This window comes from Vigna umbellata, chromosome 11 (genome assembly GCF_029865625.1).
Source record: "Vigna umbellata cultivar VRB3 chromosome 11, Vumbellata_1.0, whole genome shotgun sequence".
NCBI classification, from domain to species: Eukaryota; Viridiplantae; Streptophyta; class Magnoliopsida; order Fabales; family Fabaceae; genus Vigna; species Vigna umbellata.
In genome coordinates, this window is record NC_142175.1 from 33,306,980 (window position 1) to 33,324,496 (window position 17,517).

Below are 17,517 nucleotides of genomic sequence, written 5' to 3' on the forward strand. Positions count from 1 at the left end.
ACGAAACTGGAGATAAAATTGGCTATTAAACCTTTAGTAAAAAAATACCAATAATTTATGATAGGAGATCAATTTTAAGTCTAACTCAACTCTATAAAATAAGCTGGTAAAATGAGGTTTATATCCACTTATATACTCTAAATTGGTCTTATTTCTAGTCGATGTGAAACTTAATCTGATACCATATTAAGAAGTGGACTTTAAGCCTAACTCAATCCCACAAAATTACCAGCTTGTAAGGTTAGGTTTGCATCCATTTATATATTCTAAATTGATGTTATCTATCAATAGACTTCTAACAACTTATCAAAATAGTTTTTTAATATATTCTATTAAAAAAGACTCCATTTATTAATACTTGGAGATCCCATGACAGATGAATTAATCAGTGGAATTTAGTGCAGATTGGAAAAAACGACTGCAAGTGTAGACAGAGCAGAAAGCTTGCAAAGCCATCAAGAGCAAGAGGCATATGGCAGCAAGGAATGTCAAAAACTGCCAAGAACTAAACACATAAGCCTTCATGAACTTCACAACTTTAACCTTCAATCTACAGTTATAATACTTGTTAACATCTTCAATCACTTTGTCCAATTCTGCCACCCTCGACAATCTCAACGACTTGCTCATTCCATTCCACAGGTTAGCCACCTCTTTATCACTCTTCAAATGGTTCAGAATTATCCCTTTTTCTCTCAGAATCTTTGCATCTTCCTCCGAGTCTATAATCCCGTTCATCAGCTCAGTGTAACGGGTTATAACCAACGGCCCCGATGCAACCGATGCTTCATAGGCAACCAAGTTTCTCAGGAAAACTTCACTGTTAACGTCCAAACCTATTGTGGGAAGATAAAAAGTTCGCGTTTTGGAGTCAAAACTGATGTTTGATATGCTTCCAGCAGTAGCTACAAAACGAACACCACAGTTCAAGAGGTCTGTAACAGAAGGAATGGTGATTTCCTCCACTGAGGGTGGCTTGTTCATGAGAGTTTTGGAGCTTGAACTCATATTTTCTCCTTTTTCTTGAGAGAAGAAGAAATATTCAACAGGTTGCTTCAGAAGCTTGAGTCCTGGAAGGTTGGAAACGATTTTCCAAGGCAACTGAACAATGACTTCGAGAGGTTTTGACACAGTTATTACCTTCTTTATTAACTTCACTGGCCCTTTGTTTAACTTTGAAAGAGGCTTCCATATTTCACTGAAGAATTGCTTAACATGGCTGGAGTCTGATGAGCTTCCTTCTTCATTTTCATTCCCTTGGTTTTGTTCTTCTTCTTGTTGAACCTCAGCTTCGATTGTGTCTGGTTGTTGTTCTGATTTTGGCACTATCACATCGTACAAGAAGTCTAGCAAATGCACGCTCTCTGATACCTGAATGTTTGGATACTCCTCCATCATTTTGAACGGAGAAATCTCTTTGAACAGCCCTATGAACATCATCCTCAGCATGTCATCAGCAGCTTCCAGTGATGAGAATTTGAACTCCAGCATCTTTCTCAACACAAATAACGGGATTTGATTCTCAAGCATCACAGTGTCTCTCAAAATCGCATTGTGAGCTGATTTCTTCCCAGCATAGTCCACTAAATGCGACATGCTGCTGGAAACCCTTTGCACCTTTGCTCCTTCCTGCATGGCATAAACCTGAAGGAACTCAAGCAAGAACGAGGCATCAACTGCCATCATCCACACCAGTGTTTCCCCGTTGAAATCCAAGAACTTGTGGTAGCATGATCGAACCCTTTGCTCCAACTTGGTCAATTGATCAATCAGAGTATCCAAGTTGCAGCTTTGTAGACGTTTCTGGAATCTTTTTGCTGCTGCAATCTTGTACCTTTGCATCTCATATAGCTCGGGACGCCAATAATGGTAAGGACCAATCGCAACCTGTTGGGGGACGTACGAGTCAGGATCACTTGCCATGAGAAGCTTGGGCACACTGAAGATGGATACAGCAAATTCACCATCTTCCTCGAGCTCTTCTTCGAGGGTTTTGCGGATGTGAATCACCCATCGATGCTCGTCAAAGGTTGATTTAGAAGGACCATTTGACATGGTTGATCTTAGAGAAGACATGTTTACAACTTTTTGAAATGCTTGCAGAAAAACTTTGCAGTGGTGTTGTGTACGAAATTGGAACTTTATTAGGTGGGTGAAGCTCCATTAGAGCCAACCATGAAAGTATTTTTTATTACTTTCCATTAAACTATTAGGAATGCATTATTCATGCATTATTCATGCGCAGTTTATCACGAACACGCTAACCCTAGGTAAGAAAAACGTTGGTAGCAGTGACTTTCTTTGAATTTGAAGTCATCTCAATCAACTCAGAAATGGGAACATAGTTTTAAACGTGTTTCATGTACCATAACAAAGAGACTTAATTTTCATGTTAATTAATTCTTTTTTACTGTATATGTATTTTCCTGTTAATTTTTCAAATTATGTGAAAAAAATTGTCATTTTACATATGTGGACCTTGATTTGATGATTTTAGATAAAATTTAGTCAATGTAAAATATGTTAACACTAAAAAAGAAAAAGGCACTGATAATCTTTTAGAAACAGCTAAAAACCGTCATGATTTATTAGCGACGGCTTAGCGAATTACCAACTTTGTTGTGATTAATTCTTAATATCAAGTTGTTGAATAAAATTTATATTAACATTTTACAATGTTAATTTATATTAACATTGTAATTTTTCATTAAATAAAATTTGAACAAAGAAACCTTGGTTTAACATTAGATCATTATTAAATCGTTTTTTGCGTGCGTCTTTTTGTTTAATAACGTTTTTTCCTTTCGCTTATTTATATGGTAAAAGAAGATATAGGAAAAAAAGTGCATTGGTAGTTAGCAACTGGCAATTATATTATTTCTTTTAGCTATGGAAACTTTGAAGAAATTGGGATAAAGTAGAGAATTTAAAAACATGATAGCTATGTGCGAACAAAAAAGTATGTCACCTTGCATTAGAAAATTCTATTCACCAAAGTGTACAAAAAGTTGAACAAAACATAACTATACAAATTTTATTATATTGTTTTAGAAAGTTATTTTAATAAAAATAATAATAACAAAAATTCTATTCACCGCGCCATAAAATTTATTTGAAAAAAAATAAATCCTTAATAACAAAATATATATATATATATATATATATATATATATATATATATATATATATATATATATATAGAAAGTATTGATAATTTTAAAATTCTATTTTAAAATATAAAAATGTTATCAAAAGTTTGAATAATAGATTTATTTTTCTTTTTAAATTTTTAGGAAAAATGAAAAACTGCCACATGTCCAAAATGTTTATTCAAGAACTGCCACATGTTCAAAATGTTCATTCAAGAGCTGCCACATGTCCTTCGTTTATGTAATATATAGATATGAAATAAAAATAAATAATCCAGACTAAAATGAATCTAATGATAAAAAAGAACATAAAAATTGAGACTGGAGACAAAAAATGAATAATATAACTCCATCAAAATTATAAAAAATATATTATAAGAAATGAAATCATATTTAACAATTTAACATAAAGTGGTTTTATAATTTTTGTTAAGGTTTAATTAAGTTTTGAGTCTTTTTGATAAGTAGTTTCAATTTATCTTTTTGTGTTTAATTATTTTGCTAAATGGGAGACATGATTGTATCTTGTTGACATTTTACTTATTATCTTCATACGTAAGATTATGAAATTATTATAAGATGATATTTAATATAAAATTTAAGATAATATTACGATTAATATAAAGTATAAGATAAAATATAAGATGATATTGTAGTTAATATAAAATAATAATTAATTTTGATTATTTTAATTAAAAACATGTTAGGATAGCTAAATTATTAAGTTTCTCGTTTACTTTCATGTCATTATTTGTCAATGACTAAATGATTACTAATATTGATTTATATTTGTTTATACAAGTAGACAAAAGATGAATCCTGCATAATTCCAACAAAAATAAAAATTTATGAACTTGAAAGAAATGTATTTATTTATTTATTTTTACTAAAATTAAACTTATAACGAAAATATATTAAATTACAAATTTTTCGTGACGTTAAAAATATGATTTCTTCTAAGATGACTTGTTACTTTACCATAATTTTTACTACATATGTTTTTTTCAGTTTCTAAAAGTTAAATTTTTTTTCTAAAATAAATTAATACTAATTTTATGTTAAAAAATACATACTTTTTAATATAATTTTCCTATTTTTAAAATAATGAATAATTTGTATAAATAAAAAATATTATTAGAACTAAAAACTTCTTAAACTTGTTTGCGAAAGAATAATTTGTATACGGTTGAAACTTTGATATTTTGGTTTACAAGTTTAAAAAGTAATGGATATAATTGGCTTAATCTAGAAGTCTTCAATTTTTTATATGACTTTCCAAATAAACATATAAATTAGAATGGATGAAATAATATCAACAATTCAAATATAATCTTAAAATATTAATTTGAATATCAAATTGAATCAATGTTTGAGACATGAAAAAATTTAATTTTACATTTAGAAAGTAACAACATATTTTAACAAAGAAAACCTATTTACCTTCTTCGTCTGAGCTCAATTTGAAAATTTCAATTCGTCTTAAAATTTTAGAGAATGATTTCATATGTATTATTATCATTTTTAATTCATGTAAATGAATTAAAAACATCGGAACACCTTTACAATTTAAGAGACTAATTATTTCATCCATGGAAGAAATAATAAAATTTTGATTTTATTATAAATTATGTTATTTTTTAAATAAAAAATGGACGAAGATCAATTAAAAAACACTTAAGAAATTTTTTTTTTAATAATACTTATTTCTTCCACCAGAATCAAAATAAGATAACGATGGTTTGACAACATTTTAATATTATTTATGTGTCATTCTATGATTGGTCTATATTAGTGTTTATGATTATTATTATTGATTTGAAGTAATTTTTAACTAATCACATAATAATACGTAAATAAAATTAAAATATTATAAAAAATGTTGTGAAAATATCGTTATCCTTTAAAAATATATATGTTTTCAAACGAAATATATGTTTCAAAGGTATTCGTTGCGCTGAAAAGCACGAGCCGCATTTAGAATACGTTAGAATTGAAGGCATGTTTGCTGTTGACGCTGGTTCCAGAGGCTAAAAAATGGATGGTACGACGTTATTTTGGAAACTGCTTGAGTTTTGTACACAGTTGGTTGAGGAACTTGTCACGTTGTCTTGTCAAAAGAAGTTTGCCATATGTGCAACTGCCATTCTAGCTTTTATGTTAGTTGTCCATAATGTTTGTTGAGTAAGCTCTTCTCAACCACCACACACACCATAATTAATACTAAGAAAAGTGATTTTGGACACTTCCATATCTACACATTATGGATCAAAAGAAAAGTAAAGAAATACCAAACAAACTAAAGGTGTAATTAATTTTTGCAAAATATATATAAGTTACATATTTTTTAATTTTTTTTTTCAAAATTGAAATAAATTCTGATAACGTTTTCTACTGATTGCTTATTTTTCTAATAATAAATTGTTTAAATATTACAAGTATGAATTAGTTAATTTGGATAATTGATTTTAGTCCTGCAAGTTTTTAATAGTTTCAATTAAATTTTTTAAGTGTTGATTGTTGTCGGCAAAAGACATTAATTTGTTTTTTGATTTATCCGTATATACGTACACGTTGACACTACACTGATATGTGTTTAAGAAACTCGTTTTACATTTAAAATTAATAAATATTTTTTAATTGTTTTTTATATATTTTTTAATTTATTATATTGTATATTTCATTATCTCAATATCACAAAATAGGAATATCTCATTCATATCTGTATTGATTTTTGTAAAAGATCAAAAATAATTTCTTCTCGTTACAGTGAAATATCTTGATTTAGTCTTTGAACATCATGGATTAGAATTCGTAGATCAAATTGGCTCATCACGAATTTTAGTTGAATTGAGTTTGAAAAAAATATCATTTTTTGATATGGATCAATTTTCAACTTGATCCACTTAAAATCTGGTTCAACCGAATCAATCCGTAGTGAACTCAGTTGGCTAAATAACCTAATTTAATTTAATAATTTATTACTTTATATTTCAATGTTATTAGTTAACACTTTTTTTTTTGTGTGTTGTAAATGAGGATAAAGAAAAAATATGTTTCTAAGTGAGAAAAATAGTATGAATTTATCTATTCAAGACTGTAATGTTATAAATGAATAAGTGACACAAAAGTGATCAATTTTATAAATTTATTTATTCACTTTTTGTGCTTGTTTTTTTATTAATTTGGATTGTTTGGTACTTTTTTTATTTAGAATGGTATTTGGAGTTTAACATCATTTTAGAGTGAAATTTATTTAGATTTAAATTACAAAAAAAACAATTTTAAAAATTGTAATTAAGTAAACCAGTTAATCAACCCATTTAACCCACCAAACCGTGATGCAGACTGAGTTCAAATTTTTTTTGTCCGCTAATAAATGAACCAGATTGGGTTTGGCTAACTAAATGATCAACCCGTGGTAAGCTGAACTAGATTGGGTAGGCTGAGTTACCGGTTTTGATAACACTAACCAACAAGTCAATGAGTTCACAAGACGAACCACCTTTTTTTTAATTCTGTATTTTTAAAATTTGATATATATATATATATATATATATAGATATATATATTAAAAATGCAGTTAATTATATAAATATTTTTTAGATTTTAATTCATTACTAATATTTTTAATAATATTAAAATAAATTATTGTTATCTGTATATATTAAATTATTTTATCATAATTGAATGTTAAATATGATTTTAATTTTTTAAATTTTGAAGTGAAATTAAAACTTGTTTTTATATTAAATTTTGGTATATTTTGATCTAAAATTTAAAAAATCAATAAATATAAACCTTTTATTTAATATATTAATTTTTTATATATATCAAGTATTTGAGGTTGATATTTAAATTATTTATATCGTTGAACATATTTTCACTTTAACACTAATTTAAAATATTATTTAAGAAATAAAATATAAATTAATGTCAATGAGTTAAAATATCTATTTTTATTTATTTTTAAGTTTGAAAATAAAATATATAACAATTTGAAATATTGATGAAATTGATTTTCACTTTCAATCAATTAAAACTATATTTAATTTAAATTATAATATTTTATATGTTTGCACAAATAATATAATGCAAAAAAAAAGTTAATATTTTAAACTATTTTAATTTTAATTTAACAAATTAATTTTTCTTGTCTCAGTTTCAGTCCGTCAATATTTAGTGGATTAGACAAAATAAATTAAAGGGGATTAATAGGTTAAAAATACCAACCTGATTCACCAAGTGTATTGATGAACCAAAATTCACTTTCTCATCCTTAATCATTATCCGTTATAAAAAAAGTACTTAATAAAAAAATTACAATAAATAACCTTAATACTACTATAAAAATCCTATTATAGATAGTTACTACAAATAAAAATAAAAATATATTGGTAAGAAATGGTAATAAAAAAAGAAAATATATTTCTAAGTAATAGTAATAAAAAATAGTAAACAATAAGTTGTTATATCACAAAATGAAACACACTCTATTATACATCTTTTATAGCAATTCACATATTTTTTTAATATATATATAACTTATTAAAATAAAATAATAATAAAAATACGGATATACAAAACTTATGTTTTGTACAAATACTTATATCATTTTTATTTTTGTTCTTCATTAAGAATATTGAATGATGAAAAATATGAGAAATTTTAACGTTGAACTTTTCACGCTCATAGAAAAATATTTGTAAAGAAATAATGTAATAATTGATAATAATTTTTATACAATCCATTATATACTTACACCATAATCAATTTTACTGCAAAATGTAATTAATTATATTATAAGTATTATATTATTATTTTTAAAAGAGATTATGAATATAATTTAATATTTTATTAATATATATTTTATATTCTCAAAAATATAATTTTGTAAAATACTAACATTTATTAAAATTTAAAATACAATTAAGTAATTAAATATTTTATTAATATATTTTTAATATTGAAATAAAATAAATGATAATTAAAGCAAAAAATGTTAAAGTAATAATAACAATATAAAATTTAAATTATGATATTTTATAAAGTACTTTATTTAATATATACTTTTCTGAAATATAAGTTTTTATATAATAATAGTTTTTATTTTAATTTACAACTTATTTTATATCTAAATTATATTTTAAAATTTATTTCTACATCCAATTTAAAAAACAAAGTGGAAATTATTTTTTAAATAACTATAAAAAATTATTTTATAATATCTATTACATTCATAACTATATTTATATTATTTTAATTAATCATAGAAAAACATCATAAAATCTCATTAACATCCATAACTAAGGGTGAATTGTTTCATATTACAGTTCATAACTACATAAAGTTATCTTTCAAAGTACATTTGAAACAAATTTATAAATACTTCAAAATATAACTACAGATCTAATACATATTTTTCAATAATAATTTTTAATTTTTTTATTTCAAATCTATGCTCAACTCTTATCTTTGTTCCTAGTGCTCTTAAAATGGGTTGTAATCCCTAGGTCAACCCGATCCACCATGGGTTTGAGTCGGATTGGGTTTGAAAAAAATGTAATTTTTTTATACATGTTAGTTTTCAACCCAGATCACTTAGAACCCGGCTTACCGGATTGGACCCGTGGTGGGTTGGATTTGTTCACCAACCCACTTAATCTAATTTAATTTAATTATTTATTATTTTGCATTATTATTTAGCATTTTTTTATTATATTCTACATGATGATAAAGAAGATGTTTCAAGAGAAAAAAATATTATAGATTTATCTATTCAAGACTTTAGTATTATAAATAGACAAATGATACAAAAATTATCAATATTAAATAAAAACTTATTTATTCGCCTTTTATATATGTTTTTTTGGATTACTGATACTCTTTTTTTATTTTGAATTGTTTTTTGAATTTAACATTATTTTAGTGTGAAATTTATTAAATTTCAATTAAAAAACATATTTTTTTTTTGTAAAAAACTTATAATTAAATGAGTCAGTAAGCCAATCCGTTTAATCCACCAACGCGTGGTGGGTTGGGCCGGGTTCGAATTTTTTTCATCTCACTAATAAGTGAGTCGGATTGGGTTGACTCACTAATTGACCAACCTGTGGTGAGTCAGGCCGAGTCGAACCAGATTACCCATTTTGATATTATTCCCATATATAAAATATATTATTATTATTAGACGAGAGAAGAAATAAAATAATAATAAAATATGGACATATATAAAATATATATTTTATGCAAATACTTATATGATTCTTATCTTTATCTTTCGTTAAGAATATTGAATGATGAAAAAGAACTTATTTTGATTATATATATATATATATATATATATATATATATATATATATATATATATATATATATATATATATATATATATATATATATATATATATGTTTGTGTGTCATTTTTGAAGATTGAAATCAGCTAAATATATAAAAAATAAAGTTAAATTTAGGATATATAAGAAATTTTGACGTAGAATTTTTCACACTTGGTCAGTCCGGGATAGTTTGAATCTCGAATTTTAAACAAATACAAAATGTTAATAATAAACCCCAATGACACTGTCCGCTGCTCTTAAGTTATGTAAATGTTTTTTTAATATAAAAATTCACTATGCTATGACTAATATAGACATACTGTAACATCTCTAAAATATAGTATAAACTATACGAGAGAGTCATCACATACATGATAAGGTAGAACAATTATCCATCTAAAATATAAAGTATTATCTTTACACTTATCCAAAAACACTATAAATTTAAAGCTTTATATATGTACAATAGGAAACTCAAAACTGTATACAAGATTCAACTAAACTAACTACTCTACAGCATCACCTCCATCCAATGCCTGCTCCTAGAGACACCTCTTCTTCCGCTGCTCACACCCAAAGGATGATTATTGCAGAAGAAAGAACACCAATACATTTAAAACACAAGCACACAATAGGGTAAGCTAGTTTAAACAAAGATTAATCATATACTCATTTACTAAGTTTCATACAATCATACTTATTCATTCACATCACATAAACTCTTCACACATGACACCACACTGACTTAGACTGTCCGGACTTAGAATGATTGCCGTGTTATGGCGGATTGTGCACTCGTGGTGGTTTCTACTGCTTTGCAAAGTCATTGCCAATGTGTTTCATTGTAACCATTCGCACACATTCGCAGAGCGAAACCAGAGGCTTCTCGCACAACGACCAAACTCGATGTGTGAATCCTCAGACAGAGACCCACCCCTCAAAAACATTCGCATAGCGGTTAAACCCACTATGCGAATAACCTCCGAATTGTATCAGAACCCAAACCCCTCGCATAGCGCCTCACCTCGCTATGCGAGAGCCTCAAATAGTGGCTCAGACTCCTTAAACACTCGTAGAGCGCACCTATTCGTTAGTCGAATAAAATTGAAAATAGTCCCAAACCCCAACCAGTCGCATAGCGAGTCTGCATAATCTGTAGAACGAAATTCTGCAGAATTTATGCAACTCAACCCCAATTACCAATTCTAACTATTTTCCCAACTTCTAACAACCCTAGATTGTTTTATATACTTAGTTAGACTTGACTAAGTGATTATGAACCAATTCCTACTCTAAAACATCAAAATCACCAACTTAGGGACCCAAATTCTAATATACCACTTTGATGACTCTAACCAGTCACAATTGACTTCCCCAAGCTGTCCACACAGTCTAATTGAGTCCATAACCCCTAACTCTCAAATTCACTACTTCACTTCCTCTAAAAAGACTAAAAACATACATAATTCACTATACCTTTCTATCTAATTAACAACACAACAAATTTCTTACATCAAGTACCTCCAATATGTTCAATCCCAACAGTTAAATTCATCCAAATCAGTTCATCATCATCACACTACAGTTTCACAGATTAAACCTTTCAATACATACAATTCACTTCACTCTAAAAACCCAAATTTGTGCTTCAAACAGCAGAATAACATCACATTCAGCATATACACATGTTGTACAATAAGTTAAAACAATAACTAGCTCCCCTTACCTCAGAGATCAACTGCCCAACACACAGAATCACTCCAATCGTACCTTGTACCGCAAGGAAACTCAACAGAAACCTACAATCCACCAATTGGTGATAGAGAATTGCTCTTAGAACCTAAATTGAGCTAAGAATTGAAGAAGAAAGATACAAGATACATGCAACAACACAATTTGCATGATCAAGACTCAAGAACGTTCGGAGAAAGAGGACAAACAACTTACCAGCTAGAATTACGAAATTGATCGGTCAGTTGTGTAGCTCTCTGCGCTGTGTTTGGGCACCTCTTGATCGTCAATCAGACAGCTCAAATGAGAGAAATCCTAGAGAGATATCAGAGAACTCTAAGGAATAATATTCTAGAGAGATGAAGTGTATTTAGATAATGAACCGAGCTTTAGAAAATTCTATTTATATTATAAGATTTATTTTAAAATAAAATGTTCGTCTCATTATTTTAGTATATCTATCTACTCTAATACTCTATTTTCTAGATCCTTACATATACATTAAGTTTTATTTTGAACTAAAGCTCATTAAAGATTTAGCAGAAACATTTTGAACTTGGTAAAACCTTTTACTTGAAAATTTTATTTTGAAAATTATTTTTTAAATAATTATAAAAAAGTTTATTTTATCATACTTGTCCCATTTAAGCAGAAACAATACCTATTACCCTTGTAATAAAATTTTAACTTATTTTTTCAATTTTTTCAATTTCTTTTTTTTTTATTTTTTTTCCATATTTTCTTTTTTCATTTGTTTAATTAAAATGTCGGTTTAATATAATTATATTTATATATTTTAATTCATTATATAAAATTTTAATTCATTATATAAAATTTTAATTTATACAATTAAATTATATAAAAATTAAATTTTTGAATGATTAAATCATACAAAATGAAATTTCTATATGTTAAGTCATACAAAAATTATATTTTTTAACATATATCATTTAATAAGTATGATATTAATTAATAAATACTTAATATAATCAGCATTTGTAAATAAGGGTAAATTGATTTACATTATAATCATGATAAGATTGTCTTTAAAATCATATTGAAAATGAATTCATAGGTTAAAATTTTAAATTTTTAAAATAAAAAGAAAATAAAAAATTCAAAACATATGTTCAATTATTTCAACTAATGTTAGAGTCTAAACAAAATGAATGAAATAAAATATTTTACACTAAAATTATATTTTTCATTATTATATTAAAAATAAAATATATTCATTTTCCCTTTACAAATCCCACTATTTATTCCCCTCTGTTTTTTTTTCTACAAACAATCCATAAACATAAAGTACAATTCAATCAAATATCAATCTTACTTGTCTATGTATTTCCCTTTATTTATAATCATCAAATAAATTTCTATATATTTAATTTTTAACTATCCTATTTTGTTTCATATACAGTCACCTCAATAAGATATAGAAGAGAAAGAATAATAATAATAAAAAATATATGTAGAAGCAGATAAAGAAGAGACTACAACCTAGGAAACCACCTTCGGCATTTGGTAATGAGAAACTGACAAAATTAACCCTCGATGGCTTTTATTTAATAATAAAACAGCAGCGACGTCCTAACATAGAACACGCGAACCACGCTATCCGTCTGACCCTGCCCTGGATGATGACAAGTGTAAAACAAGAAAATTGAACGGTGAAGATGGAACGAGCATGTTTGGCGAGTATTGTAGAGATATATATATATCCATAACCACGCCACCTTCCAATCTCATCTTTCAGCACACTATCTTTTTTTTTTTCTTTTTTTCTATTTATGTTTTTTCATGACTCCAATTCACACACACTGCAGCTCTTCACTCTCTTCACTCCCTCACTCACCTTACAATTACTAGATCCAACCGCTTTCTCTCTCTTTCTTTCTCTCTCTTGAAATCAATGGAGGAATCAGGGGAAAATTGGCCTTCTGATTCTTACTTGGTAAAACTATGATACTATGTATATGAGATATGAATTACTATGTTTATGTCTAAATCTGTCGTACGATGATGTTTGTTGTGCATAGGAAGCAGGTGATGACGTTAAGGATTTATGTTTTGATGATGAAGAATTCGCGAGCGAGGAGGATGACGGAGATTCCTTTCCTGAGATGAAAAGTACGGACAGAAAACAACGACAACAGAAACTCAGGGAGAGGTTCCTTGCACTCTCAGCAACCATTCCTGGTTTTCAGAAGGTTAGTTTTTCTCAATTTTACTAACCATTGAATTTAATTTCTTCCACCGACTATTCTAAATATATATATTCAAATTTTATTACTTCTCAAAATCATTTTATTTCCTTTTATCATTCTTTATGAACTACTGCAAATCTTGTTTAAGAGGAAAAATATTGAATTTAAATGTATTTATTATTTTATTCTATTCTTAAAACTTAGTTCGCCTTTTTAAAGTTTATCTGTGTTTTTTTTTACTTAACAAAGTAGATTGACAGATTAATGTTGTTGTGTTTGAACTATTTTTGTTAATTTGAAAATACATATAATGGTAGGAAATGCCACTTCATATTGGCTGGTTAATGATGTTCTACTGTATAAAATAAAAGGAAAAAAATAATATCTCGACACATTTTTTTATAATATTTTAACACAGCGTGAATTTTTATTAGATTTAGAATATGTTAACATAATAATAAATAAATAATAAATTAACAAAGAAAAATGATATATATATATATATATATATATATATATATATATATATATATATTGTATTAAAATTTTGAAAAAACAAATTGTGTAAAAATATTTTTCGAACAAAAACTTAAAGGTGTGGTGTGGTAGATTAACTTAAACCTATTTTTGATAAACACTCATATGATGTATTTGTTTGCATGGTTGTGTGTGTAAATAATTTTTGTCTTTTCTTTCTTAAAAAGTAAAAAGTCAGAAGTTCTAGGTGTGTTGTCAAGTTGTCCTAAATATATATATATATATATATATATATATATATATATATATATATATATATATATATATATATATATATATATATATATATATATATATAATTGTTGATATTATGCATTACACTAAATAGTGTCCTACAATTACTTTTTTAAAAAGATTTGTGACACAATTTTAATTTATTATCATAGTAATCCAACCTGGTAAAATCCTTAAAATCAGTATTTTGATATTATTTTTAAATACAAAAATTAACAATCTGGTACAGCTTACATCGGCTATAAAAAAAAGCAATTTTTTTTCTTTTTCTTGAAATTATATCCATGTATCTTAATCAATTAATCCAAATAGAGTAGTGTCTGAGCAGTATAAATTCTTAAAAATAATATTTGTAGAAGAAAAATAAGACATGACACAGGATGACGGTTGCTTCTTGAATTCGTAATAAATATTATATTTTAATATAATTGAACATTTATTAATGAAACATTGGTCTTTAATTATTAATTAGAAGAAGCTTGAAAGTGAAGCTATTTTCACATTAATGAATTATTTATCGTGAAAGATATGCTAATATAGTATAATATAAGCAAAGTAGCTAATGAAGTCAATGTCTTATGGTCTTTGATTTATAATTTTCTTTAGGATTTTAAAAACACTTAATTGGGGGACCACTGGTTTGCAACATGCTGTATACAAAGAAATAGGAAATTAATTTAAACCAAGGATTGAATGAGATTAAATTGCATTTCTCAAATACAGTACGTAACAGTATAACTTTAATTTTTAAAATTTCGATTAAATACTTTTGGTTACCCAATTATCATAACTATTATATGATTTTGATTCTTTTTCTATCAGTAACTATTAACCTGATAAATAAATGGCTTGCAAAAAAAAAAAGTAAAACAAAAATTAAATAATTTTTCCTATAATAATGTGACCTTTAATATATGAAAATGGAATCACGTAGCACTTCCGTATACTAAGTGACGTTGTTATAATTTTATAAATTGTTAGTATATGTTAATTATAAATTACATTTTATTAATAATGAAAGAAAAATAAACAATAACATTGAAAAGAAAAATAATTAAGCCTAAAATAAATGCTGAAACGTTAGAGTTGAGATTGGAACGCCTTACTGCATGATGGGAGAGCATAAGGGAGAAATAAAAAAAAAAGAAAAAAGAGAGAAATATGAGTAATAAAGGAAGATGGATAAAATGTATTGCATTATCTCATACTAATTTTAAAACTATTTTACTCTCTTACTCGAGCAAAAAAAAGTGCAAATATTTATCACTAATAATTGAGAAATTATATATATATATATATATATATATATATATATATATATATATATATATATAATACTAGATAAATTAATAATGATATATAATAGAAAATGGATAAATATTCAACATCTTTGCTTATTCTACTCAATAAAATTTATACCCATATCATATTTTTATCACTACTAATTGCAAAAATCATGTATTAGCGTATTAATACATAAATTAATAATTATGTATATAATAGAAAAAGAATAGTTAAAAATATATAATGTAAATATTCAACATCTAATTGGATTATCTTTTATACATAAATATTTCAATTATTTTTTATAATATATTTACATTATATCTACTGTATTTATTATTATTTTTTAAAATATATTATAATCTATATTTAATAACTTATTATATTATTGATAAATACACTATTAATTTTAATATCAGTGTTAATAACTTATCAATAACATATTATAATGCTAATAACATATATAACTACTATTGGTCGGCAATCATATAATTTAAAAAAAATACCAAACACAATAATATTCTAATATATATATATATATATATATATATATATATATATATGTGTGTGTGTGTGTGTGTGTGTGTGTATTTGGCTCTATTCTTGTTATTTTCTTAAATAAAACTTTTCCTAATAAAGAAGTTTGATCTTTGCATACTAAGTTTTTCTTTTATTATTTTGTGACAATGGTAGTGTGTGCATTTATTTTACAGTGGTAGAAGAATTTTAGTGTGTGTATATATTTAGGGTTTACTTCATAAATCTGTTTCTTCTTTAACATATTTACTTCAGAAAACTGCGACACGAAACATATTTTCATCAACACAATCCTACGACGATCTAAGAAAACCTTCACTGTCTCTGTTTTGGTAACTCATTGACAAATGAAAAACTGTTGTTTGCATACAAATGAATGAAAAGATGGACAAGAAATCGATTCTAGACAAAGCCAGCAACTACGTGAAACAGCTTGAGCAACGAGTGAGAGAGCTGGAACAAGAAGTTCAATCGAACAAGGTTTGCGCGAGCAGCAGCAGCTCCTTCGAAGTGAACTCCAATGGATCAAATCAAATTCTTCCAGAAGTGAAAGTGAGAGTGTTGCAGAAGGAAGTGCTGATAATAGTTCACTGTGAGAAACAGAAAGGAATCGTGCTCAAAATACTATCACACCTCGAAAATATCAATCTATCTGTGCTCAACAGCAGCGTCTTGCGCTTTGGAAAATCCACCATCGACATCACCATCATTGCTCAGGTACACATTCTTCTATTCAACATGATAATGAATAAATAATTTTTTATTGTATTTTTTGATAATAAATAAATAAATGCTGAATTAAGATGAATTATTATGTGTGTTGCAGATGGGAGAGGGATACCAGATGGGAGTGGATGAGCTGGTGGAGACACTGAGATTAACGATCTTGAATCAGTAGGCTGAGCTAATTGTACTGTTTGAGAAACCTAGTAATAAACTGTTTAGTTTACTCTTTTCAACATTCTTTTATTCAGTAAATTTCATGATCATGTCACTGTTAAAGACGTCACTCTCGATATCTTTCTTTTCACAAATAAAAAAGTATTTCGAAAATAGCATTTGTGGGATGCTGTGCACAGATCATTGACCTATGCACTCATTAATTTTAAGTTTGGGTGTGTTAGATTTGGCACACCTTTCGAATTCAACCATTTTTTCATTGTTTTTTCCTTGACTAGAGGAACCGAGCCACGTCTAATTTTCTCAATCTTTTTATATGAGAAAGATATATTGGATAGATTGTGTAAGCTACATGAGTCGTCTACGTAGGAAGATTCCAACATAAATTGGAGAGATTCGATGTTAAGATATATAAGTTAAATATGTATATGTGTGGGCCGGTGAAGAGTGTATTGGAAATCTTTCATCAATTAATTAAAGTTATAAATGGATTTTTACTTTACAAGTCTATTTGGTAAGTTTGATTTACATAATTCTTAAAATTTATCCACATAAAAAAAATTAATATTAATTTTAACATTAAACCTTAACATTTATTTTGTT

General features: G+C 26.7%; 2 protein-coding genes across 2 annotated transcripts; one reads left to right on the plus strand and one right to left on the minus strand.

The window, feature by feature from the left end:
- Nucleotides 1–381: 381 nt before the first annotated feature.
- LOC124835864 (putative UPF0481 protein At3g02645) lies at nucleotides 382–2,149 on the minus strand. The gene has a single exon (XM_047310874.2). It carries the CDS (start codon nucleotides 2,074–2,076, stop codon nucleotides 382–384), a length of 1,695 nt encoding a protein of 564 aa, XP_047166830.2. The 5' UTR covers nucleotides 2,077–2,149.
- Nucleotides 2,150–12,952: 10,803 nt separating this feature from the next.
- LOC124835915 (transcription factor bHLH18-like) lies at nucleotides 12,953–17,067 on the plus strand. Its single transcript, XM_047310946.2, has 4 exons — nucleotides 12,953–13,169; nucleotides 13,255–13,425; nucleotides 16,399–16,731; nucleotides 16,841–17,067. The coding sequence occupies exons 1-4, from the start codon at nucleotides 13,128–13,130 to the stop codon at nucleotides 16,910–16,912; spliced, it is 618 nt and encodes a 205-aa protein (XP_047166902.2). The 5' UTR covers nucleotides 12,953–13,127; the 3' UTR covers nucleotides 16,913–17,067.
- The last annotated feature ends 450 nt before the right edge of the window (nucleotides 17,068–17,517 follow it).

Bases quoted from the DNA above. Each gene is read 5' to 3' on its own strand.
- LOC124835864 (XM_047310874.2), bottom strand. From the start codon at position 2,076: ATGTCTTCTCTAAGATCAACCATGTCAAATGGTCCTTCTAAATCAACC.
- LOC124835915 (XM_047310946.2), top strand. From the start codon at position 13,128: ATGGAGGAATCAGGGGAAAATTGGCCTTCTGATTCTTACTTG. The intron at 13,426-16,398 runs GTTAGTTTTTCT...ATGAATGAAAAG, and splicing joins CCATTCCTGGTTTTCAGAAG to ATGGACAAGAAATCGATTCT. The intron at 16,732-16,840 runs GTACACATTCTT...TGTGTGTTGCAG, and splicing joins ACATCACCATCATTGCTCAG to ATGGGAGAGGGATACCAGAT.